This window comes from Natrix helvetica (genome assembly GCF_964273705.1).
Source record: "Natrix helvetica genome assembly, chromosome: 8".
Lineage (NCBI taxonomy): Eukaryota > Metazoa > Chordata > Lepidosauria > Squamata > Natricidae > Natrix > Natrix helvetica.
Genome location: NC_138559.1, coordinates 16637653 through 16664453, shown reverse-complemented (window position 1 = coordinate 16664453; position 26801 = coordinate 16637653). Strand labels below are relative to the sequence as shown.

Below are 26801 nucleotides of genomic sequence, written 5' to 3'. Positions count from 1 at the left end.
TTATCCAAAATAATAGTGTACAAATATGTTGAAACGTCTCATTCCAAAAGTCCCTAACATGTTGGCTAGGAGTTCTGGAAAGTGCATATTTCTGGAGAACATCTAAGCTATGGAGACAGCTTTGAATCATGCTGAAAAAAATCCATGTTGAAAAAAATATCTGTGAATATATCTATTCATGAAGTAATGGCTCAGTTTGAAAGGATGGTGAAACTATGGAGACCCTGAATGCTCTTTTAACTGCCTTTCTGATTTCATTTCTCCCTGTAGTGGATTATGGTCTGCCTCCCCAGGAGCCCAAAAAAATCCCCAGCGAAACAGATGAAGGTGAGATGGAGATAGAGGAGGAGAAACTCAAACCAAATGAGGACATGGAAACTGGGTTGGTCTGAGCCTGCAGGAAGGGGATTGTTGTTAGGAAGGAATGTGAATTGGATGAACTGGTTGACCCCCGAGATGTGGCAGATCCCAAGTTGAGTTCCCAACCTATCTGATTTCAAGCAAGGAAGGGAGTCAACATTGGCATCCCTGCAACTCTGCCCCAATAATGTCTTCTATGAATTAGCACAGTTGCATGATCATCACTTCTCCATCAACTGTAAGCCACCACTTTGGCTTTGCGCTTCCATCAGACTGCTTTACTTACCTTCCTTATTTGAACATTTGCCCCAACAAACAAGAACTCGAGAAAGAATGAATCTGCACTGTTGGGAATCTCAATGCCCAATATTAACGCTTTTTGTCTTTGCTCTGGATCAGAGAAGCCTAAGAAAGGAGGAGGCAGTAGCAAGGAGGAAGAGGAGGGTGAGACAGAGGAGAGCAAATGGGCAGAGGACAAAAGCAAGGAGACAGGTGGGTAAGCTTCAGAAAGAAGAGAGAAGCATTTTCTTGAGCTTGCAATTTAAAGATTATTTGCTTTGGTGTCATATTCAGGCAGAGTAATTGGTGGTTAGGCTCTTACAAGCAGCTTCTACAAGTGAGCTTAGCATCATGGACTTCCGAAGATGGGAGAAAGATACCTCTAACATTAATCTATCCAGGGCCTCCCCTCCATGCATCCATTTCTCAATTACTATCTTTTATTTGCTTGGTTGCTTTCTTTCCTACTTGAATAACTTCTTCTTTGCCTCTTCCTTGCATGCAGGGAAGCCAAAGAAAACAGGAGGAAAAAAATGGGAAACTGATGACAATGTGTGGACTCCAGAAGAGAAAATAAGTAAGTGTAAAGGAGTGCAAGAGTTGGTAGAAGCCCCGTTAAGAAAAAATAAATGAGAAATGAGTATCTCAATCCTGGGAAAGAAGGAAGTGTAAGAAAGAGACTCGAAGTAACCTCACCTTGATTCTGTTTAGTATAAGAGGGCCCAAAAGCTCTGGTTGTAAGATAAGAACTATCTGTACATAGGAGTAAGAGATGCATCAATGCAACCGATGGTACCTATTTGTTAAATACTAACCTGTTCTGACACACACACACACCACGCCTGTGAATAAAGCAGAACACAGGCTTGGCTGTCTGCCACTGCTTGATTACTGAGATAACGAATCCTTTGGCTGAGGGCCCAGACAACTCATGTTCAATAGAGTAGCTCTGCAGCAACCCAGATAAGTCAAATGAAGCCACGCAGATAGTCCAAACGAACAGACACGGCTAGAATACACAGATAGATTTTCTTAACTACTAATTCGAACTGTTGTTTCCTGCAAATGTCCCCTCCCAACACCTCACCTATAATATCTTGGGAGGGGCCAATCCACAACCACCTGTGCTTAATCATCTTCTGTGAGTCTGCCTACAGAGTTACTGCTTCCATTTCTCAGCCCTTCTCAATCTAGCATCAGGGACAAACTCCCTTTGATCTTCCGCACTGCTCCATGCCTCAAGTGCCTCCTGGTGGCCAACCAGCCTCTCTGGTCCCTGCTCTGAGTCTGAACCCTGCATAGGGTCCTCCACATCGTCCAGGGGAGACTCATATGGTTCTTTGCTATCCGAGTCCATCAGCAGCTCAACCGGATCCTGCTGGGCAACAACACTAACCATTCTGTATTTTGCCATTGAAGGTCTTTAGCTTATAAATGTTCTAAAGTGTTGCTCTTAGAGTTTCTTTGGACAACTGATGCAGCAGCTGCTTATCAAAGTGCCTACAAATGTGACCTGCCCATGTCTTTGGATTTTCAGAATGCCCTCCCATTGGAATGGAATCTCATCGAATTGAGGATGATCAGATCTTGTCTTCTTCCATGCTGCGACATGGTTTAGGAGCTCATCGTGGTCGTCTCAATATGCAGGTATTCCTTGGAATTGATATCTCATGTAGTAAATCTATGTCTCTGAAATAATATTAGTATATAAATTAAAAGTCTGAATTGTAGACATTGTAAAACCTGGAGAAAGCAGAAGAGAAATAATGGAGAAAAATCACAAAATAGAAGTAGAATAGAAGTAGAATACCTATGGCAGAAGAAGTAGAAGTAGAATATCTATGGCAGAAGATACCACTAGTACTATCTTTGGTTGCAATTCCAAAGCCTTTAGAGCACCACTTGAACATCATCGGCATTGACAAAATCATCATCAGTCAATTGCAAAAGGCAGTTCTACTAGGAACAGCTTGCATCCTTCAATGATATTATTAAATATTTTTAAACAACATCTGCCCTAGATCCTTGGGAAGGGGTAAATAGGTGGACAAAATGTCAAAACTAGTTTAAACATCTAGCTGATTGGGTGACCATCAATAATTTACATTTATTTGCTGCTGAACTCCCAGAAATTCTGTGTATTGGCAATTACCCGCTTCATTCAACACAGTGACTAAATTAGTGGATCAGTGAAATACTGTGTATGTTGACTTCAGCAAGGCGTTCGACAAAGTAGACCACAACATACTTCTTGATAAGCTAGAAAAAAGTGGGATAGGTAGCATCACCATCAGATGGATTTGTTGAGACTCCAGAAAGAGTGCAGAGGAGAGCAATAAAGATGATTAGGAGACTGGAGGGAACATACGATAAACAGTTGCAGGAACTGGGCATGGCTAGTCTAGTGAAGAGAAGGACCAGGGGAGACATGATAGCAGTCTTCCAATATTTGAGGGGCTGCCACAAACAGGAAGAAATCAAGCTATTTTCCAAGGCACATGAAAGCCAGACAAGGAATAATGGATGGAATCTGAACAAGGAGAGATTCAATTTTAACAGATTAACAGAGTTGGATGGGACCTTGTAGGTCATCTAGTCCAGCCCCCCCTCCCCCCCAAGCAGGAGACCCTACGCCATTTCTGACAAATAACAGTCTAGTCTCTTCTTTAAAGCTTCCAGTGATGAAGCTCCCACAACTTCCGGAGGCAACTTCTGTTCCATGGGTTGATTGTTCTGTCAGAAAAGTTCTCCCTATTTCTAGTTTGAATCTCTCCTTGATCAGTTTCCATCCATCATAACCATTATACCTATAATCTAATATATTACACTGTATATATTATAATCCATTATAAGGAGAATTTTTCTGACAATGAGAACAATCAACCCATGGAACAGAAGTTGCCTTCAGAGGTTGTGAGAACTTCATCACAGGAGGCTTTCAAGAAGTGACTGGACTGCCATCTGTCAGAAGTGGGGTAGGGTTTCCTGCTTGAGTGTGGGGTTGAACTAGATGACCGACAACGTCCCTTCCAACTCTGGTTAATCTTTTAAGCTGTTAAAGCACATCTTTTTTTCCAGAAAGTCCAACAATTTGCATACTTTGTCTGCATTAAATCATTTCAATGCTGATTTAAAGATGTATTTCTGTGCTTTCCTTATTACGTTTTTCCCCTTCCAGGCTGGATCCAATGAGAATGATTATTTTGATGGCGCATGGTGTGCAGAAGATGACAGTAGCATACAGTGGATCCAGGTGGATACAAGACGAATTACCAAATTCACAGGAGTCATCACCCAAGGCCGAGATTCTCTGCTCCAGTATGTGAGGGTCTGGGCAAGCCTGCTATAGGTGTGGAGCAGGGGTGGGTTCCAGCAGAGACTACTGCCAGTTTGTTCAGGGACACGCCGTGCGCGCTTGATCCACGCTGCGCATGTATGCACAGTACAACTAAAATTGCTCTGTGCGTGCGCAGAAGCAAAAAAAACCAAGATAAGCGGCAACCTATGGTGCCACCAGTGCGGGGAGCGTGGCAGGCCTGGGTCGCTGCCAGTTCCAGCCACCCAGGCCGCCAAGCTACTACCAGTTCAGCCAAACTGGTCCAAACTGGTAGGAACCTACCACTGGTGTGGGATCTTGGAGGATCAGTTGAATGGATGAAATAAAGGGATGTAGATGGGGAAAAGTGGATCACAATATATTGCTTGCTCTGTGTTGGATCTCTGCATTGGTCTAAAATTCTGCAACTAAGGAAGAAAATGAATTCTATACGATGGGTACAGTATTAAGTAAAAATTATAATTGTTTATTGTATACTTATTACTATAGTGGGGCATTCCAGTTCCTGATAAGTGGAAGTTTTCTAGACCATCTCCCAGCCTTGTCACTGCGTTAATTGTTTGCTAGCTGTGCTGAAGATGTACTGCGCGGGTCATAGGCCCTTATCAGCAATGATTTACTGCGCATGCTTCTTAACACGTTTCTTAATACATCACACATTCCAGAGACTTCTGTTCTTCTGTTCGTCTGCCAAGAAGGTGGACGACAATTGCTCTTGCCAAAATGTAACAATTAGATAGATTTGTTTATTTCTTAGTTTTCATATTAAATTTCGTTTTCATTAGAACATGTTATCGGGTTTTATTTCTTATCTGGAGATATGCTAACAAGGAGGGGTGACGGTCCGCACCTCAATCGAAGGTGGAAGGGAAACTTTCCATTCCTTCTCAAGCCTTACCAAGCATCACTCCCATATATTCTCTTCATCAAGACTAGAATTCTGGTTTTCTTAAAAGGGGGTGGGGGGAGAGACGAGGCCACTGATGTTGCCTCCAATCAGCTTCCTAGCTCACACTGATCAGTCTTCTCTTTCTCTCTTGTCTATCCTAGTGAGGACTTTGTCACCACTTTCTACATTGGCTTTAGCAACGATAGCCAGAACTGGCTCATGTACAGTAATGGTTATGAAGAAATGGTATGTACTGAATCTTGGAAAATCTTTCTGGTGCCTGATGTGAAGTGATTTATCTTTTAACAATGTTCTTTTATTCACACCTCACCTGATCTGACAGGGTCCAGATGGGCTGAAACAGCAATTCCCCAAGTTGGCAGTGACTCTGCTGGCTGGGAATTATGGAGGTTCTTTATCCCAACAAGCTGAAGGATGCCAAGTAGAAAAAGTCAGCTGTGACAGGGGTACTAGAAACTTTATCCTGATTAACCAGGAAATGTACCTGTGCTGTTGAATTCAAAGGGTTGAGGAAGTCTAAGGACCATAGTCACTCTTCACTTTGGTAATTCCTTTGCTGGCAAATCTGTCTATCAATTTCAAGGTTAATTTCCAGAGGACTGCAGAGAAAATGATCAGACTTGATGGGGCAAGCTCATAGGACAATCGAAACTATTTACAAAATTGTTCAAGGGAGCGCCAATTGAAACTAAAAGCGTGGCAGAATTTTTTTTTTAAAAAAACACTCCTTTTAATGGGCGTATGCCCAAAGTGCTAAAGTACATTAGAAAGATCTTGAAGAAAAATAAAAGGAGAGGCTCAAGGATAGTTATATAATAGCTGGATCTTTTTGACTGTCAAAAACAAAGGAAGAAAAAAGCTTTTCCTGTTTCCCCTTCTCCAGCTTTTTTATGGAAATGTTGACAGAGACACTCCTGTGATGACCGAATTCCCAGAGCCCAAGGTGGCTCGTTATATTCGGCTCTATCCATTGACGTGGAATGGCAGCCTCTGTATGAGATTGGAAGTTCTGGGCTGTCCCCTCTCCAGTAAGTATGGAAGAAAGAGGGGTCCTTGGTCCCTTCTCTAGTGTTTTTTTTTAAAGGTAATTTGTGGAAGATGATGGGAAAGACTAAGCTCCTAGTCTTAGTCTGCTGCTAACAAAACTGGTCTAAGTGGAGCTAAAATTCTAACTGGGTAATAAGCAGCTGTTGGTTTGGTATCAGAGAGAGAAGATTTGGTATTGAAGTTCCTGCCATGTTTAATCTGTCCTTCCCTTCTTTCTCCCCCTCTCTTTTTGCAGGCATCCACAGTTATTACAGTTTGCAAAACGAAGTGATGAGATCAGTGGACAACCTGGACTTTCGCCATCACAACTACAAGGATATGAGACAGGTAAAGTATGGATGTTGAAAAAGATCTTACCTCTTTAAGAAATGCTGCTTTGAAGACAGGATTTAGGCAGGTTAGAGATAAAGAGGTAAAGAGTAGTAGGTAATACTGTATATCCACTACAGTTTCAATTTCAACTTGAGCACAACGGTGTGTCTGGGATGGATTGTATGTCCTATGATTTCTCCTTGGATGGAGCTCAGCACGGTTGCAGGATGTGAATGCTTCCAAAGCTTCCATGAACCCACTTCTAATCCCATCTCTATCTTCAATTCTCTGGCTGGGAGTACCATTGTTTTCCTTCCCTGCAGCTTATGAAGGTAGTGAATGAAGAATGTCCTACCATCACCCGCATCTACAATATTGGCAAAAGCGTTCGAGGACTTAAGATCTACGCTATGGAGATATCCGACAATCCAGGCGAACATGAACTGGGTAAGCATCCCACTGCCTTTAGCAGGCCAGGCCCCAAAGATGCAGGCATCCCAAAACATTCTGCAGATGGGATCACAGATCTCGTCTTAGTTCAAGAGAAGGGTCTGGGTACACCCACAGATCAAACAGACATACATACATGCACGATACAACATACAAGTTTTGCTTATTATTATCAGCAGGGTGATTGTTAAGTGCTAATAGCATTCAATTATATGATCTTTTTTGCGTGGTGCCCTAGAGGTGAACACACTCACCTCCCACTCAGAAGGCTGAGAGTTCAATCCCAGGCAGTGTCAGAGGTTTCTCTATCACAGTGGTTCTCACCCTTCCCAATGCCGCGACCCTTTAATACAGTTCCTCATGTTGTGGTGACCCCCACCCATAAAATTGGTGTCTAGGTTCCTAAGACCGTCGAAAAGATGTGTTTTCCGATGGCCTTAGGCGACCCCTGTGAAAGGATTGTTCGACCCCCAAAGGGGTCCCGACCCACAGATTGAGAACCACTGCTCTATCAGGACACAAAGAGAAAATATCTGCTGTGAACTCTACATAGGTGTCAGGAAGGGCATCCAGCCAATAAACGCTTAGCTCCATTCACTCCACTCCAAATAAAGGGAGTACAGGGTCATAAAAAGAAAAGAACATCAATAGATCAAGTAGTGGATTTTCATTACCTTATAAAATGTGCTTCTAATTTCTTTTGCCCTCTACTTTCTTCCTGCCTTTTGCATAACATGGCTTCCAGGGGAAGGTAATAGCACGATGGGTATTGATGTAAATATGGACTGTTTGTTGCCTGTTCTAAGGGAGTATCAACAACTTTCCACTTTGGATTATTACAGGAGAGCCAGAATTCCGCTATACAGCTGGCATTCATGGCAATGAGGTGTTGGGTCGGGAGCTGCTGCTTATGCTGATGCAATTTATATGCAAGGAGTTCAAGGATGGGAATCCACGCATCCGGAACCTAGTGACAGAAACCCGCATTCACCTTGTCCCGTCCCTCAATCCTGACGGCTATGAGATTGCCAGCCAAATGGTGAGTCTGATTCAGTAGACTGAGCCGGAGGACTCCAAAAACAGATGGAAGGAACCCCAAGCTGGAAGAGTTGGGGCTATTACAAAAAAAAAAGAAAAAGAAAAAAGATGGAAATGCACCAGTTGCTAACTTTTAAAAATGTATGCAGATTAAGATCTGCCTTGGCTTTGCACAGCTGTGCCTCACTTTCTTTTCTAGAAAAAAAATTGGCTGGCTGAGCCATTTCAGAATGAGGTCTTCTGCACAAGTAGAGCACAAAGCCTCCAAGCAATTTTCAGCCTTGCAAATTTGACGTTGGCGTTGATATACAACTGCCGAGTTAGTTTTATACGCACCTTAACGGTTCCTAGACAGCTGTTTTGGCATCATCCCCACAGGGAGCAAAAATAGGGAGGCCTATTTGTGATTGAGGCTGTCTCAAAAAGCAACCCAAAACCAATAAAAATAAATGCAAGCTCTAGCCATGAATATGATTATGCAAGCCTATCCTCTCTTCCCCGCATTTTGGCCATGTGATGTGCGGGAATTCACTGGAGAAGGCAATTATATATTTGGAAGAGTTAGCAGTAAAAGGAAAACAGGCTGCCAAAAAACACGGTGGCTGGAACCCATCAAAGCTGACACCAGCCAGAGCATAGAAAAAGTCAAAGAAGTAGTGTAAGATTGGAAGACCTGGCTCATACAATCACCAAGAGTGAGACACAATTGAATGGATAACATTATCATCATCATCATCATCCTCTTTTCAGGGCTCAGAATTAGGGAATTGGGCTCTGGGACATTGGAATGAAGAAGGCTTTGATCTCTTTGAGAACTTCCCTGATCTCAACAGCATCCTCTGGGCTGCAGAAGAGAGAAAATGGGTACCCCACAGAGTCTCCAACCACCACATGCCAATTCCTGATCACTACCTTGCAGAAGATGCTACAGTAAGTACACAGATGGAAGAAGATGGGTGAGCATCTTGGGCAGGAAAAACCCACCAGCCCTTAAAACATGTATGTGAGTTTTTAAAGACAGGAATAATCCAGTTCAAGAAACATAGAATATAGACTCATGGGGCTGGAAGGAACTTCAGAAGTCTTCAAGTTCAACTACCTGCTTAAGGCAGGAGACTTTATACCATCCCGGTCAAATAGTTGTCCAGTCCATTTTTGAACATCTCCAGTGATGGAAGACCCACAACTCTGTAGGAAGCTATTCCAATTATTAATTGTTGTCCCTGTCAAAAAAATTCTTCTTACTTCTAAGTCGGAACTCTCTTTAACAAGCTTCCATCAGTTAAAAAGACTGACCCGACAATTTTGTTTGTTTTCATATGCTTGGGCTGGCTGATTTTAGAAAAGCTGAACAGGGTTGGATCTTCTGAGGATTTGGTTAAGAGCACCACATAATCCAAGGGCTTTAGGCTAGTTGTTGAAAAAGCATTCTAGAAGAAATTGGTTCTGTGCTATAACTAAGAAAACTAAACTGATTTTGAAGTCACCAGGAGTTGAGATGGAAACCGAAGTAGAACTTACATAGCTTCACTTTTAAAATAAAAAAAGCAGCTTAATCATGGCTTACAAGAAAATAAAATACTTATTTTTCATTGGAATATTGTGTTATGATCACATTCTTTCCAGCACCCATGACTTTCCTTTGGAACTTTTTTCTCCCAGGTGGCAGTTGAGGTGAGGGCCATCCTAGCCTGGATGGAGAAGATCCCCTTCGTGCTTGGTGCCAACTTCCAAGGGGGCGAGAAACTCATTACCTATCCTTTTAACATGGCTCGGCCCATCAATGAGAATGAAGTAGGTCCTCCACCATCCCTGGAGGACTATGAAGAGGAAAACCCAGAAGCCAAAGAGACCCCAGACCATGCCATCTTCCGCTGGCTGGCCATTTCCTATGCATCGGCCCATCTCACAATGACGGAAACATTTCGTGGAGGTTGCCATGATCAAGATGTGACTAACGGAATGGGGATTGTCAATGGGGCCAAGTGGAAGCCACAAGCAGGCAGTAAGTATGAAGCATGGAAGACAAGCAGAAGGAATCTCAACAGTCTGATCTGTTAGGAGAAGTGCCACGATTGATAATCCACAGCTGCACGTAGATGTACACATTTCATTCTTTCAAGTTCTCCTGCCTCTTTTTGCTTTCAACTTTTTTGTGTGTGTAACGCCTTTGTGGTCCTCTCCTGCTTGGTACTGAATTTGCATAGAGGATGAGAGAGGCATTCTATATCTTTTCATTACAACATTGATCTTTTTGGTTCAAAATATCTTCCCATTTTGCAGAACACAAAAAGGAAGGAGGGAATAGCAAGCCGGAGAATTTAAAGACATGAGATAAGGAAATTTCAGAACTGTAATCTTGTATATGTCTGTGTGTGTGTGTGTGTGTGTGTGTGTGTGTGTGTGTGTGTGTGACAGTGCATATGAAGCGGTTGCGCTAGGTTTAGATAGATTCCTGGGTCGGTGTGACCTCCAATAGGAAATGAGGCTAAATAGATCTTTATTGTTTAAGCAGTTCTCTCATGAAGTTTGGTTTCTCACGAAATTCACCCTTCGGGGGTTTAAACGTCAATCAGGTTTTCTAAATTTCGCTTCATCCTCTGACTTTGTAGTCTTTGTGCAACTTGTAGACGTGAGTTTGTCGAGGGAATTAAGGCCTTAAGTGGAGAATGGAGGGTGATGTCCTTTCCCTGCTAACTCTTTCAGCCCTGAACGATTTCAGCTACCTACACTCCAACTGTCTGGAGCTCTCCATCTATCCTGGGTGTGACAAATTTCCCCATGAAAGTGAACTTCCACAGGAGTGGGAAAATAACAAGGAATCTCTGCTGACCTTCATGGAGCAGGTGAGAGGAAGTTGGTTCACCGAGTGGCAGTGAACAAATCTTTTCAGCTAGGCTGGGCCAGTCGGTAAGGATTAAACCAGTAATACACCATTATTTCTATTTGCATCTAGAAGGTGAGTGACCTTCACCAAGTCATGAAGAGAACAACTTACTCATCCAGAGTTGGCTGGATAGGGTAGATGGAAAACACTTGTACTTTTCATGTGTTGTCTCCAAGTAGTAATTTTCATGGAAAAGAGGGAAATTATTAATGCATTTTAAAATTACATTTATAAGCCATCTTTTCTTTGGAGTTCAAGGTGGTGTCTAGAGCAGAGTCTCTACTTACTCTCCCATCAATAAGACAATGAGTTTATTATCTTGAGCTACGTGACTGGCCCCAAATCACTTAATAAACTGTTTGGCTGGACGGGGATTTAAATCTAAGTATCTCTAGTTCAAGATCCGTGCCTAGTAAATCAGTGCTAGTAAATTACATTGTTTTTATGTACCTCACTGGAGCATTGAAAGCTCGCTTAGTTCTTCTGTTGTCTGCTACGCAAGGACAGTAGAAATATTGGATGGTTGGACAGTGTTTATAGAGTAAGTTTCTTTATGGTTCTTGCTCAGAGAAGCCTCAAGCCTTTTGGTGCTGATTACCAGAACAATTTTCCCCCCGGTTGCGCACAATGTAAAATATGTCTAGTGAACTAACTTGGAATACCTGCCAAGTGTCCTATGAACCATCAGAGTTCCTAGCAGGCACCTGACTTTTCATAATAGCTTAATGGACTTTTCTGAAGTGTGTCCTGGAGGCCTGAGGTGGATGAGCAAAGGAAAGGCAAGCTCTAAACCAGTGGTTCTCAACCTGTGGGTTGGGACCCCTTTGTGGGTCCAATGATCCTTTCACAGGGGTCGCCTAAGACCACCGGAAAACACATATTTTCAATGGTCTTAGGAACCGAGACACCAATTTTATGGTTGGGGATCACCACAACGTGAGGATCTGTATTAAAGGGTCGTTGCATTGGGAAGGTTGAGAACAACTGCTCTAAACAATTTAAAATGAAAATATAATTCTCTTACACTAAGGACATTGTCTTACAGGTACATCGTGGTATTAAGGGCACAGTGACAGATCAACAAGGAGATCCCATTGCAAATGCATCCATTTCTGTGATGGGGATCGAACATGATGTGCAAACAGGTATGCCTAGAATAGTGAAGACAAATATACAAGTCCTTTCATTGAACCTTCTTACCACATGCGTCTCCCTGATCTTTTTGCTTGCAAAGCATGTGCCTTTTTTCCACACACACAAAGAACAACAGAGTGGGAAGGAACCTTGGAGATCTTCTAGTTCAATCCCATGCTCAAGCAGGAGGCCTTATACGATTTCAGACAAAAAGCCTCCAGGGATGGAGCAAATTGTACCATTGATTGTTTTCAGTTTTAGAAAATTTTCCTTAGTTCTAGTTTGCTTCTTTCCTTCTTTAGTTTCCATTGTTTCCTCTTGTCTTCTGGTGCTTTGGAAAATAGGTTGACCTCTCTCTTCCAACACTGGAACACATTTCCTTAACTGCAATCAGTTTCAGCATCATAGCAATAGTACTTAGACTTATATACCACTTCACAATGCTTTACAGTCCTAAGCATTTTACAAAGTCAGCATATTCCCCCAACATTCTGGGTCATTTTACCGACCTCAGAAGGATGGAAGGCCAAGTCAACTTTGGGTTGGTGCAACTCGAACTGCTGACAGTGGGCAGAATGTCACAGGCAGAATGATCCTATGATACTGCATTCTAACTACGGTGCCACCATGGCTCATCAGATATTGTTCTCTTGTGTTCCAGCAAGTGGAGGAGACTACTGGCGCATCCTGAATCCTGGCGAATACCGTGTGATAGCCAAGGCCGAAGGCTACAATCCGAGTGCCAAAACCTGCAGTGTCTTTTATGACATCGGAGCCACCCAGTGCAACTTCATCTTGTCAAGGTCCAACTGGAAACGCATCCGGGAGATCATAGCCATGAACGGCAACCACCGTCTTGGGAGGCCCATGCTGGGACGGCCCATGACACCTAAGGAGCGCATGCGCTGGAGGATGAGGATGCGCCAAAGAGCTCGCTTGCGCCAGAAGATGCTCGAACGGCTGCGGAAAGCCAGCACAAGCACTCCCACCACTCTTCCTCCAAGTTCTTCCTTTCCCTTCTGGTTCAGCAGCACCACGCTCCCATCGTGGAGTCAAGAGCCTCCCATAGCAGAATCAGCCACTTCTTGGGATGCCGATGTCTACACCGAGACGGTGACGGAATGGGAGACAGTAACAGAGGAAGTAACCGAGGCGGAGATGACTGGCACTGCCTTTCCCATGACCACAGCAGAGACGTACACAGTAAACTTTGGCGATTAGGATCAGCCTGTCAGGTTTGTGAGGACTGCAGGCCAGGAACGCTCTGAAGACATTCCTAACGCCTACTCCGCCTCTTCTGGAGCAGGTAGCGGTATCTATTCACTGTAGTATGTGGAGGCATGTTCTCCTAGTTTTAGGATCCACCAGGAACCCCTTGCTTTAAGCAGGCTCTAAGAGCTGTCACGTTTGCATCATTTATTTTTCAAACACACACACAACAAACAACTTTCTCTTTCTTCTTTGGATATAAAGGCTCAGCTTTCTTTCTGGGGTTGGTTGGGATGCTAAATCCCTGACGAATGGAAAGCTGAGGTGAACAAATTGTACATCTCAGGCTGACTATAGAATAGGGAACGAGCTTAAGAACATAAGCCGGCTGAATCTTTAACATTCCTAGTATGTTAACCTTTTTTTAAAACTCCATTCTACTTTATGTTCTTTACAGCAGGGGTCCCCAACCCCCAGTCCATGGGCTGGCACTGGTCCTCAGCCTGCCAGCAACTGGGCAGCACAAACAAGCAAAGCCCCATCCACGGGATGCAGGCAGTATGCAAAACCACACCCCCTCTGGTCCATGGAAACATCTTTCTCCATGAAACCAGTCCCTGGAGCCCAAAAGGTTGGGGGCCGCTGCTTTATAGCACAGTGTAAGATTCTTGCAATGGGGAGAAGCAAACTAGCGTTTATCCAGAGACCCACAGCTGTTGCTTCCCCATGTAAACTCACTGAAATAATGGAGCCCATCAAGTACTGACAGACGTTTGGGGCACAACCCAACAGTTTTATCGAAGTGTTCCCATGGCTGTTTATTTGCAGTATTAATATTTTTACGAAAGGGATCTGCTATATGAAAATTTCAAATTTCTTTCCAGTTCTATTTAAGAAGTAAAAGACCTCTTAAAGAATAGAATAAGAGCCACAACTAGAACCAGAGCAAAAATTGATTAAGTTGAAAATTGATTTGAATATATATTTGTGTTGTATTTGTGCTGATAGATAAATAAATAAAGGGAGACTAGTATAGATCTATTTCAAGCTAGCTGATGAGAGCTAAATAGCTTGAAATAGATCTATACTAGTCTCCCTTTATTTATTTATCAGCACAAATACAACACAAATATAACAAAGACAACATTAAAAATATGGTTTTCTGCCTGGATGGGCTCCTGCAGTGAGCCGAAAGACAGAAAGGGGGAGCAGAGTTCACTCCCATATTGGGGCATACCAGGGGTTGTAACACACACACACACACACACACATATATCCTCAAAATGCCAACCAGCTTAAGTTTCCAAGGCATAAATGGCTTACTTTCCGTTTTCGTCATGCTTGAATCCCATAGGATTCTGGGTATTTTCCAAAGTGAGGAGCTGGTACCGAGTTACAAAGTCAGTATCACTTTGTTGTGGTCCTCCTAACATCAAGGAAAGCTGTTGCCTTGATTGCAACAGTCAAGAAGAAAGATTGGGATTTGCTAAATTCATGGATGACTTTGAAGCAGCTGCTGCCCAGGAGGCAGTCCAGGGTCACCTTGAGCCTTTTCGGTTTTCCAACAGTTGTATTCATTGAATAAAATGAATTATACAAGAAATTCCCCTTGTTCTTGGTCATGAAGACCAAACACATGTGAAGGAACCCGGAATATTTTATTGTATTCTTATCTATCTGAATTAAACGTCAAACTCTACAGTAAACAGCAGGAACAGGGATGACTCCCAATTTCCAGGAAGGAGAAAGTCTCTCAGGCACCAGTCTCCATCACTGTCTCTTCTTCTTCTTCTTCATCACCAAAGGCCGAGAAAGTAACCGGCTGACAAGCGAGATCACGCAAATTGATCAAGCAAGCAGTCTTTGTTGAGCTGAAATCAGGAAGTGTCAACAACAAGACTTTCTGGCCATCTTCCCCTGCAAAGGAGGAAGGCAGACAAATGAAGACAACTATCAGAACTTTGGAAGGGACAGACAAGGATGAGGAAAGGGTCAGAATCTTCCTTTTATCCCCCTCTTCCCAAGTTGGGAAAAACATTCGTGATTGCTGTTGTTTTTTAAGCAAGTTTTCCTAATCTTTATCAGGGTTTGTATTAATATTTGCCTCTCTCACCACTGACTTTTAGAGCCACCCAGAGATGCCAAATTCACCCGTGTTTGCAAACTGTACTCATATTGCCCGTTTCCTGCCCTACCACCATGGCAGAGTGTGTGATTTGTACAGAGAAGTTCCCAAGTTGAAGCCCTGCTCTCATCAGAAAGGATGGAGGATTAGGGGATGGGAAAGACATAAAAGATTCTAGCAAACAACTTGCAATTCAGGAAATTGACATTTTTTTTTCTACCTAGAGCAAGGGTGTCAAACCTGATTGAGTTTGACACCCCTGCTCTAGGTAGAAAAAAATGAGGGCCACGTTGAGGGCCACATCAGGGTTGTGTTTGACCTCAGGGGGACGGGGTGGATGTGGCCAGCTCAACATCACTCGTGTCGGGAGCATCTGTGGTGGCCTGAGCATTCTGCCAGTGAAAATTGGCTCCCAAGCTCCGTTTTCTCTGGCAGAGGCACCGTGGGCCAGTACTACGCTGTTTCCAGGACAGTCCCGCGGGCCAGATACAACCACCCTGTGGGCTAGATCTGGCCCCCGGGCCTTGGTTTCACACCCCTGACCGAGAGCAATTTTTGTTTGACAAAAGCAGCACTTGAGACAGGTGGTGGTGGGCTGGATGGACAAAGCTCATAGGCATTACGCAGATTCCAGGGCTTTAGGCTAATGTAGCTGTTGTGGAATCTGCTAAGAACAAAAATATCCAATAAAAATAAGCCAACTTGTAAAACCAGAACTGGGGGAGTTGAGAAAGGGTCTCGGTACTTACAAAAACATTGAACTATCCAATTTATTGGCGAGATTTAAGCTTTACATTGAAAAGCAGCAACTTATATAACCCTCCACCTGGATGTTGTTTGCAAACATTTCAAGCAGCAGCTGTCAGTACTGGCTTACCTTTGACTTCCTTGGATTTGAAGGAGGGCGCATTGCCGCAGAAATAGATATGAGGGCAGTCACTGAAGATGAAGGGGTCTGTCTTGTAAAATGGATAGCAGCCTGAAAGACAAGGCAGATCAGGGACGTTAGATAAATGGCCCACCAGCAGGCAGCCTTAAGGCAAAGCATGTGATCAGCTCCTTGCATGGAACCAACACAACATGCCTCAGAAGACCAATGGTTCCAGGCAGGCTGTGACCTCGCCATAAAAACCCAGATCGTTTAGGCTGATTTGGGTTTGGGACAAAACCCTTGGGAGTTTGAAAGGATAGGTAGGGTTCAGCTGGTACATCTCACTCTGCTGCTGCTGCTCCTTCTCTCCATGGGGTTTCTGCCCCGTGATTTTTCTGGCACCTTCCTCCCTCCCTCCGTGTTGAATCCAAATGCAGCACATATGCACCCAGCCCTGTGCTTTCTTTCCTTCCACCCCCACTCAAGGGATCGAGTCTTACTTTCTTGCCAAGCATAAATCCAGTCTTGCTTTTCCCTCTTTCCCCCCCCCAGTTCTATTGGAATACACAGGCTTAAGTTCTGGGCAGGAATCTTAACACCTGCTCCACAGGATAAAGAACGTGACAAAGTGCAGGTGCTTTATCCTGTGCAGAGAATTCTCTACCTACAGACCAAAGTCTACTGTACATCCCTAGGAGATATTGTTGAAAATGTAGGTACTGAATTCTCCATTTGCAACCCCAGAGTTTTATGCTTCTGCATTGCATTCTCACTAGCTTTATGGGCACTCTTTTATGATAGAACAATCAGATATTTAATCATCATCACATATTTAAGATCTATTACAGAAATTAACACAAAGAGGAGGAAGCAGGCACGGATCTTCTACTATAGGCAATTATCCCTTCCTCCTTTACCCCAAAATGCATGAGCTGAACATTTGAGAGGTCTTCCCAGCAAGTAGACTTTAATCCTCCATAATAACACCCCAAATCAAAACAACCCGAGAGTTGGTTTAGCCCATCTGCAAAGCCTAAAATAAGACAAAGAAAAGCTAGCAAATGTATCTCTTAGTTATATTACCCAGAGTGTCCGGAGCTGTGGGGCTGAGATGCCCAATCCTTAAAGTCCATTCCAGAATTTCCAGATAATCAGACATGCTGCTGTACTTGAAAATATCACTTACGTTTTGGCCTGAAGTTCCCAGAAATCTACACGGAGAAAAATGGGAAATGCTTTACACCTGAATAAGAAGGCACTCTGGTGTAGAATGTCAAGGAAAGGATTTTATGCATTCTATTTTTATCCTACATATTTTCAGAGTAACTCGGAGTAACGGACAGGCAGTCCTAACGTAATGTTCAACCATTCAATGAAACGCTGAAAGTTACAATAGTGCTGAAAAAAAGGGTTGACCTCTGACAAGCAATCACTGGAGGAACCTGGATTTGTTTAACGACTGCATGATTCACTCAACAACTGCAGTGATTTGCTTCACAACTGTGGCACAAAAGATTATAAAACCAGGCAAGACTCTCTTAAGAACCGCCTTGCTTAGCAACGGAAATTCTGGTCCCAATCAATATCTCAGGGGTTGCCACAAAGAAGAGGGAGTCAAGCTATTCTCCAAGGCACCTGAGGACAGAACAAGAAGCAATGGGTGGAAACTAATCAAGGAGAGAAGCAACTTAGAACTGAGGAGAAATTTCCTGACAGAGAGAACAATTAATCAGCTTGCCTCCAGAAGTTGTGAATGCCCCAACACTGGAAGTCTTTAAGAAGATGTTGGATAGCCATTTGTCTGGAACGGTTTAGGGTTTCCTGCCTAGGCAAGGGGTTGGACTAGAAGACCTCCAAGGTCCCTTCTAACTCTACTATTGTATTATTGTATAATTTTGCTTGTAAGTTGAGGACAACCTGCACAGAACAAAGATGCTGGTTTTTACCTGACTCCATCAATGTTCGCCTGGTATGGGTTGGTGACTAGCTGCAGGGTGGTGTACGCATTCGAGAGAGGAAACATGCAGCGATGCAGGGGCTGCTGAGGCAACGTGTAGTTGGTTGGATCAAACTCGCCTGGCATTACATCTACAGGGATGGACATCTGTAAAGGGAGAGTGAGCAAGCCCTTAGGCCCAGGGAACACGTCTCACCATGGACCGAGGGAAAAAAACACAACAGCTTCCCCACCCTTTCTTGAAAGCAAAACTTACACAGAGCTGCAACAGAATTTCATCCAGCATTTTTACAGCTTCCACACTGGCTGCTTGAGTCTTCTTGGTGAGATATTTTGCCTGCACGACAAGGTACAAAAAAAAAGAGCGAAGTATGAATTAAGAGGGAATGAAAGAAATGCTGAATGAATACAAGAGAAGCTAACGGATAATAGTTAAGGACTCTTCCCCCCCCCCTCCTGCCTCCCTTCATAAGGCAAAAATATCCCCTTTGTTAAATCTCTTTTTAACAAGGAATAGGGCTGCACTGTTCAAGATGTAGGTTTACATCAAAATTCAAAAGACGGAATGAAACATGTACAAAGGCAGTCATAGCACAGCCTGGAATGGGTTGTTAGAGAAGCTCAAAACTTCCCAACTCAAAATAGGAAATAAATCGAAATGTTGTTGAATTGGTAGAAGCATAAAAATACCCCGGGAGATTTTATGTTGGAATCTTGGCTCAAAAAACTAAAGCTATCAATTTGCTTTTAAGATTCCATAATTTTCTTAAGAAATTTCCACAGGGGTTGCTTGACTACTGTTTAAATTTATCCTGCAAGCATAAAAGGGTCATAAGTACAAAACTGGGAAACGACACCTCAGAAGGTACATTTGTTTGTTAAGCCCCATGTATATTAAGATCATCGATGAATTTGCTGTGATCTTCCATCTGAAGGAACAGAACTAGACCTCTTAGCCAGTTTGGTCTACTGGTGAGGACACTAGATTAGAAACCAGGAGACTGTGAGTTCTAGTCTCGCCTTAGCCATGAAAGCCAGCTGGGTGGGCCAATCACCAAGAGACTGTGAGTTCTAGTCTCGCCTTAGCCATGAAAGCCAGCTGGGTGGGCCAATCACCAAGAGACTGTGAGTTCTAGTCCCGCCTTAGCCACGAAAGCCAGCTGGGTGGGCCAATCACCAAGAGACTGTGAGTTCTAGTCCCGCCTTAGCCATGAAAGCCAGCTGAGTGGGCCAATCACCAAGAGACTGTGAGTTCTAGTCCCGCCTTAGCCATGAAAGCTGGCTGGGTGATTTTTGGGGCAAACATTCTCAGCCCAACCCACTACACAGGATGGTTGTTGTGGGGAAAATAGGACGAGGGAGTATTAGCAATATTCACCACCTTGTTCACACTACAATAATGTGCGATAAAATAAAATAAACCTAAAAATAAATAAAGGTGTGGTAAAAAATAAACCTAATAAAGAAATTGCTCTCCTTTGGAATGGAGAGTGAAAGAAAGACACAACATAAGTGCAATGTATAAGCCAGGGGTGTCCAAACTTGGGAACTTTTAAGACTTGTGGACTTCAACTCCCAGAATTCCCCAGCCAGCCATGCTGGGTTGAAGTCCACAAGTCTTAAAGTTCCCAAGTTTGGACACCCCTGGTATAAGCTAACAGTGTGGCTCACAGGACATTTCTGACACCTTCACCTTGTTCATGCTGTCTCTGCTCTGGGTGTGCTGGCTAAGCATGTTGCCTGCCAGAATGACCCGGGAAATTAAGGCCGCACTGGATTGCTCCCCCTCTGCGCCCAGCTGTCCTGTCACCATGTCCACCAGAAGCTGCATGCCCAGGAGACTGTCTCCACTCTTGCCACCAAGGCCCAAGCCTGACACCAGCAAGACAAACCTGCAAGGTGAAATACAAGCCATGGGGGTCAGAGAACAGTGTGGCTTTTTTATTCGGGGAATAGCTTATGCTGGGGGAACTTAACAAAGAAGCTTCTAAGGAAAGAAGGGAAGCAGGCCCATCACCAGAATCACTCCGCCACAAGGATGGCATTATTCTCAGCTCCTTGTAAATGAGCAGCCAGCAGGGTGAAGGGATGCCCTGCTGGCCTCAGTGGATGGAGAACAATTTTAGGTCCATTTATCCCGAGGAAGAGGTTGGGCTTTTTTAAAAAAGAAAAAGAAAAAGGACAATATCTGCACTAAGCTTAGTCAAGGTTTCATGCATCTGTTTTACTTTCTTTGCCAAAAAGGGTGCCTGGGGCTTTGTCAGTTTGCTGCTAAGTTTCAGTAATGTCATCGTAGGTCCTCCAAGGTCCAGACCACCAAAGGAAGTTGGGGAACTCATAACTCATATTCTACGCAGGTAGAAATAAATCGTTAAGTGACTATTGCTTGATCTACCGTTAAGGGGAGATCTCTGAGGAATTATCTCTCTGAAGATGGCCACTTGAGAGAACAAACCTGGGAGCCTGTTCCTCGTTCCTGTTCTAGGCTGTCAATTGGTGGAAAGACTGTTGACTTACAACAGTTCAGTGACCGTTCAAAGTTATAACGGCACTGAACAAAGTGACTAATGAGCATTTTTCAGTTACAACCTTTGCACCATCCCCATGGTCATGAAATCAAAATCCAGATGCTTGGCAACTGGTTCACACTTACGACCGTTGCAGGGTCATTGTGATTCCCCTTTTGCAACCTTGACGCTCCAAGTCAATGGGGAAGCCAGAATCACTTCGCACGGAGGTTATAAACGGATCCATTTTAGTGATTCACTTAACAAAGGTGGCAGGAAAGGTTGTAAAACGGGGCAAAGCTCACTTTAACAAAGGTCTCCCTGAAAAAACAGAAAGATTGGGCTCAATTGTGGTCTTACGTTGAGGACTACCTGCATTCTGAGAGCCCTGGGCTGCTTCAGCAGAGGTCGTCATAGGACAAGGTTATAGGGGGCCTCACTTGTCTGTGTTGGGCCCCATCATAGGCAGCTGGGTTGGCATATCTGCAAAGCAGTGATCTTCCACAAGGAATCTGCCATCGTCCTTCTCTGAACCGTAGACGGCAAGGATGGTCCCTGAAAGAGCAGAAAGGGGCAGGCGTGAGTAATCGAGCGGAACGTTTGCCTCCGCAGAAGCCAGGCATTCCAAAGATGTCAGGTACAAGAAGCTCAAAACAGGGTCATCGGCCCCACCTGTCACCAGCTTGTCAATCGGTATCTCTCCCTCAAGTTTGATCCGCTGCAGCTCATCCTCCAGGATCAGTTCATCTGACTCATGAATGTATTTGAGGCGGGGAGGGTGGGGAGGCAGGTTGTGCTGTGAAGATGAACAAAATCTTGCCATGAGGAAGCAGCCAATGCGCACCAGCTTTGATGCTAAGTCTCTGATACACTCGGCAGGAGCTAAAGCACAAATTTAAGCTGCTTTAACTTTAAATCCCTTCTTGGCCTAAGGACCTCCTTTGGTGCATTTTTTTCACTCTGGGGTGTGTGACAGAGCCTCACAAAAAGATTGCCACGCTGAACACGAATAATTTAGCATAGTGCAAACTGATGAAGCTTCTTCCAGTCTCTCCTATACCTCCCATCTCAATGGTCTCCATCCCTCCCATCTCAATGGTCTCCATCCCATACTCCCCCTCTAGATAAGGGGTTATTTCCAAATAAAATAGTGGAGCATAGTCAAAAGAATGCCTGCAATTCTAGAATACAGGGGTGATTTTTGTCAGTCTTCTGTTCAATTTTCTTAAATTCAAGAATCCAAAACTATCAGATAAGGAAGGGAGACTGGCTGATACAAAGAGGGCACCGATGTAGGGATACAGTTGTTTATCAAGCTTTTCTGAGAACAATTGAAATCCACTTCCTCTGGTTCAATGCCAGCAGCTGCTCCTTTATAGAAGCTGAACCTATGGCTCCTAGGACCTCAGATGATCACTAGGTAAGATTTGAACGTCTAAAAGTCTAGGAACAAAATACTTGAACGAGATACAACATTGGGGGGGGGGTGTCAAACTTGCGGCCCATGGGCAGGTGCATCATGCACTGACCACGCCCACCTATTTTAGCGAAGGGGGGAAAAGTTGCAATATATCACATGACGCTGTGAGTTTGACACCCCTGGGATACAACATCCTTATCTCTCATAGCTTTTACATTTAGGGAGTGCCAAGACCTGTTCTGGAAAGCTGTTTAAGCAGTGAATTATCCTATGGCCATCCATGATTTTTTTTTTTTTACTTTTTCAAATTGATAGTTGAGTTTTAGCAACGCAGTGGCTTGTAATATATATATATATATATATATATATATATATATATATATATATATATATATATATATATATATATATATATATATATATATATATATATATATATATATATATATATATATATATATATATATATATATATATATATATATATATATATATATATATATATATATATATATATATATATATATATATATATATATATATATATATATATATATATATATATATATATATATATATATATATATATATATATATATATATATATATATATATATATATATATATATATATATATATATATATATATATATATATATATATATATATATATATATATATATATATATATATATATATATATATATATATATATATATATATATATATATATATATATATATATATATATATATATATATATATATATATATATATATATATATATATATATATATATATATATATATATATATATATATATATATATATATAATACCCTCTTATTCTACAGGTAGTCCTTGACTTACAACAGTTCCTTACAGTGACTATTCGACATTGCAATAACACTGAAAAAAATGACTTCTGAACTGTTTTTCACACTTATGACTGTTGCAGCATCCCCAGGATCACATGATTTATAATTTGGATGCTATTTGAGACAGTTGCAGCGTCCCAGGGTGATGTGATCGCTTTTTGTGACCTCGGACAAGCAAAGTCAATGGGAAAACCAGATTCACTTAACAACCATGTTACTAATTGAACAAGGGCAGTGATTCACTTAACAACTGTGGCAAGAAAGGTTGCGGAATGGAGCAAAATTCACTTAACAAATATCTCCCTTAGGAACACAAATTTTGGACTCAATTGTGGTTGTAAGTCGAGGATTACTGTACTACCTTCAAAAGAGCCTGATGATAATATTTTTAGGAATTATCTCATATTCTACTGCTCCCCCATGGTAAGCAGAGCAGGGGCTTCTCCATCCCTATCGCTAGTGGTTTACAGCAAATAAAAGTTCTGTTTTACGTTGGCGGCATTTTAAGAAAAAATTACTGCAGTCGGTAAATAGATAACTAAGTAACTTCAGACGGGAGAGTTAAAGGGAAGATTGAAACGTGCTATTTCTAGAAACACATGCTCAATAAGCAGGAAAGAGCCAAGTTTCCACTATGCATTTAACTCAAGAGGCCCTGGCAGAAGCCTTTTCCTCCACAGGGAGAACTTGGCATTTGCTGGCAAAAACAACTTACCCCCCTGGTCCCACAATTCTTCTCCAAAATCCTATGCACTGACAGACAATTGGAAATGGCTGAATCTTCCCACATTTTTATCACTGAGGACTCTTAACATTCTGAAATAATACTTTTGAAATCATCAGCAAGAGCCTTGTGGATTTATGATATGCTCAGTCATTGCCAACACAGCAATGAATCAACCACAAAAAAAAACAGATCCATAAGGCAAAATAATCTTATAATAAATAGCACATATTTCCCAACCTGTCCTGATTAATGGATTAATAGTCATTCCTAAGATGTTTCTATTTTTTGTTTGTTGGCACTCAGGAACACAGCAAGCGGTTTTATTAAAGAAACAAGGAAATCAAAAAGTATCCTATAATGATGTTATTCATTTGGTCAATAGCTCTTACAGCCAATCTTTGGTGGTAAATTTCCAACATATGTTTGCCATCAATAGCATGCTATTGAATGTCTTACTGGGACAAATTTGGTATTACTCATCAACTGTCCTTCCAAAATAAGCTAAATGTTAAGCCAATTGTGCAAGAGAGAAGCTTTTAAAATAATATGTCTGTTTTACAGACTTTCAGACAGAAAATGAATCTTTTTGCTCATAAATCCTGAACAATTATTATGCAAGAGGAGTTTGTTCAAGGAAATGTCTTCTTTCCACTTTCCTTTTTTTATTATAACCCCAGCATTATACAAGGCACTAGGACTATGAATCCAGCAAGGTCACTGCAAAATCTGAAAGGGTCTCAAATCCAGTTGCAGGTTCTTTAGATGCAGAAGATCCCTCAGTCTGCCTTTGATATCTCCCATGCTTCTTAAATTAAACCTGTAAGGTTCTTTTCTCATACCTCTTCACTGATTTCCCGCAAGATGGAAGGCTGAAGCTGCATGCACTTGAAGAGTGTTCCCACCACACAACACTTCTCTGAGATCTGCAACTCACACAGCTTTTTCACTGTAATGTTGCTCCCTTTAGGAAAAGTAGACAATGGATTAAAGGTGAAAAAAATGTCAAGAGCCTATGATGTGGAATTAATTAGAAGGGTTACTTCTAGTCAACCTGTCAAAAGTCCGACAACTGTCTAGTTTCTGGGCTCACAATGTAAGCTTTTACTTATTACTTTTTGGGGGGAAACGTATGTTCAATAGAAATTCCAAACCAGTATATTATAAAAGCACATATCAAGATTAAAAAAAATACCGTGATACTATGTAAATCCTCAAAGTTCTACAGTGTCCACAAAACAAGACTTCATTAGGATAAACTCACCCCATTTACGCCGGGCTCTGTCCACCAATAACGGTCTCATCTGGATAAGGCGTGTAGCATAGATATGAGCATATTGCCGATTGAAACTTCGTTCTCCAAGCCTGAAATTCTGCGAGCAGTTGGTATATGTTGAAATGGGCACGCGGGCAAAGGTGGAAGCCACTGCAGACGGAGATGTCAAGAGGCCCTGTGCAGACTGGATACTCTGCTCTGAGAACATTGTGTTGCAGAGTTAAGGAGCTACGTAGATTTCTGTTGGAGACAAAGAAATTAGACGAGTGGTTAGAGAAATGCTCAGGAATCTGGTAAGACCTTTTCTGACATGTTTTTCTTAAGAAGCACAACTTTCATGAGATGCAGCTTACTTCACCAGCTGCCACTTTTTGCATCTCAAAAAGCAGCTGAAACTCACAAGAAATTAAATCTTTAAGGACATGTTCATTTATTTGTTGATTGATTTTTATAATCACCCATTATATGTAAAGGACAGTTAGGTGGAAAAGGTGTTGAAGGGTCGTTGCTTTCTGAGTTGGTTGTTTTCTTGCAGATGTTTCATTACCCAAATTAGGTAACATCATCAGTGCTAAAAGTCTGTGGAGATTCTCAGTCATCCAGGTCATGGTTGTCCCAAAAGTGCTTCTTCAGGAGGCAACTGGACTTTGTTTTTCTTTGAAGACGTTTTGCTTCTCATCCAAGAAGCTAAAGAAGAGAAACTTCTTCAAAGAAAAGCAAGGAAGTCCAATTTCCCCTTGAAAAAGCACCTTTGGGGGCATCTTCAGTGCTAGTAGGAAGTGGAGTTTGCTCTCATTTTATATTCTAGTGGCTTGTCCTCTCAGTGGTTGGTGGTCTTGGTGGTCATTAGGGCTTTTTACTGTTCACTTGTTAGGCAGTTCCTCGATTGGGTTGCTGTTTCCTTCTCGACTGTTGGTCTGATGTTAATTTTGGCAGCCATTTATCAGGTTGACTCCTGTGCTGAGGTGGGCCTGACTCAAGAGCCCCTTGAAATATCAGGATTTTAGGTTGGCAATGTAAAAGCTGCTGCTTGTGGGGACATCGTTTCATATTGTATTATGCACTGATTAGAAATGCCAGGTATCCTCCGTTGCCTGCATGCCAGGACTTTGCAAGGAGGAAGGAACAAAAGAGCCCATTGGAATTGGGTGGTTAATACATTCCATAAATAATAATAATAATAATAATAATAATAATAATAATAATAATAATAATAATAACAACAACAACAACAACAACGATAATAATAATAATAATGATAATAATAGTAATAATAACAACAACAATAATGACAATAATAATAATAACAACAATAACAACAAACAGCAACAAGAATTGGCAGAAACTGTGGAAACCTACCAGGCCAAGCCCAACTCCCAAGGCTTCCCTTGTTAAGACTTCTGCCCGCCGGGCTCAGCTCTTCCCTCCAAGGCTCCCGATCGCCGGCGGAGCGCCTTCGTCCACCTTCCCCTCCCTCACCCGGGTGCTCCACCTTCCGTATCCCCACCTGCCATACAAATTCACGCCCTCTCCTTCTCCCCCACCCCCGCCGCTTCAAGCGCTGACCCGGAGGAAGCCTCCCCCGTCAAAAGCCAGCAGTCAGCGGCTCCTTCGCGCCGATCGAGCCCGCGTCCCTCGCAGAAACCCGGGAGGACCAAGAGGAAAAGCGCGCCGAATCCAAGCGGGGAGTGAGAAACGTCGACGGGAAGTGACGTAAGGCGCCGCCGCGCAGGCTTTTTCCTTTTTCCATAGACTCACGCCTGTAGAGCGAGAACCCCTTTGAAGTTATGTTTCCGGGTCGCTTTTTTAATTTTTATTTTTTTCTTCTTCGACACAAGAGGGCCTTTTAGAACGGCTGCAGCACGCAGGAGGGGGCGTGTCCGCCTCCCTCCACCCCCCCACCCCCCACCCCACTCCCGCTCTCAACGACGCATGCGCTCAATCCATTTCAGGGTGCGTTGCGTGTTGGGTTCCCGCGTGGGTGGTTGGCTTTAAATGCAGAGGGAAAACCCTATCCTTAAAACCTTTTAGAACCCCCGACACGGACCGGATTCAGAAGCACTTGAATATCTACTCTTTCC

The 26801-nt window shown here is 42.7% G+C and overlaps 2 protein-coding genes across 3 annotated transcripts in view; one reads left to right on the top strand and one right to left on the bottom strand.

Moving 5' to 3' along the window:
- AEBP1 (AE binding protein 1) overlaps positions 1-14566 on the top strand; it is a 30347-nt gene extending 15781 nt beyond the window's left edge. For both annotated transcript variants that reach the window (XM_081961260.1, XM_081961259.1), the window contains exons 8-22: positions 271-327; positions 760-852; positions 1145-1216; positions 2177-2286; positions 3818-3957; positions 5027-5111; positions 5770-5914; positions 6169-6260; positions 6569-6692; positions 7538-7734; positions 8484-8663; positions 9396-9738; positions 10440-10579; positions 11666-11765; positions 12416-14566. In XM_081961260.1, the coding sequence (XP_081817386.1) occupies positions 271-327; positions 760-852; positions 1145-1216; positions 2177-2286; positions 3818-3957; positions 5027-5111; positions 5770-5914; positions 6169-6260; positions 6569-6692; positions 7538-7734; positions 8484-8663; positions 9396-9738; positions 10440-10579; positions 11666-11765; positions 12416-12975 (2438 nt within the window). In that variant the 3' untranslated portion in view covers positions 12976-14566. The remainder of the gene's footprint in view (positions 1-270; positions 328-759; positions 853-1144; positions 1217-2176; positions 2287-3817; positions 3958-5026; positions 5112-5769; positions 5915-6168; positions 6261-6568; positions 6693-7537; positions 7735-8483; positions 8664-9395; positions 9739-10439; positions 10580-11665; positions 11766-12415) is intronic.
- A 34-nt stretch (positions 14567-14600) lies between these two features.
- On the bottom strand, positions 14601-26439 carry POLD2 (DNA polymerase delta 2, accessory subunit). The gene is made up of 11 exons (XM_081961261.1): positions 26080-26439; positions 24709-24960; positions 24287-24408; positions 21096-21219; positions 20864-20978; positions 19610-19808; positions 18173-18253; positions 17906-18063; positions 17043-17170; positions 15966-16067; positions 14601-14880 (listed from the first exon to the last, which is right to left on the bottom strand). Exons 2-11 carry the CDS (start codon positions 24926-24928, stop codon positions 14717-14719), a joined length of 1413 nt encoding a protein of 470 aa, XP_081817387.1. The 5' UTR covers positions 24929-24960; positions 26080-26439; the 3' UTR covers positions 14601-14716.
- Between the last annotated feature and the right edge of the window lie 362 nt (positions 26440-26801).

Excerpts from the sequence above, each read along its gene's own strand:
- POLD2 (XM_081961261.1), bottom strand. The coding sequence starts at position 24,928 with ATGTTCTCAGAGCAGAGTATCCAGTCTGCACAGGGCCTCTTGACATCT. Across the intron at positions 18,254-19,609 it reads GCAGAGACAGCATGAACAAG|GCAAAATATCTCACCAAGAA; the intron begins GTGAAGGTGTCA and ends CTTGTCGTGCAG. Across the intron at positions 14,881-15,965 it reads CAAATCCAAGGAAGTCAAAG|GGGAAGATGGCCAGAAAGTC; the intron begins GTAAGCCAGTAC and ends CCTCCTTTGCAG.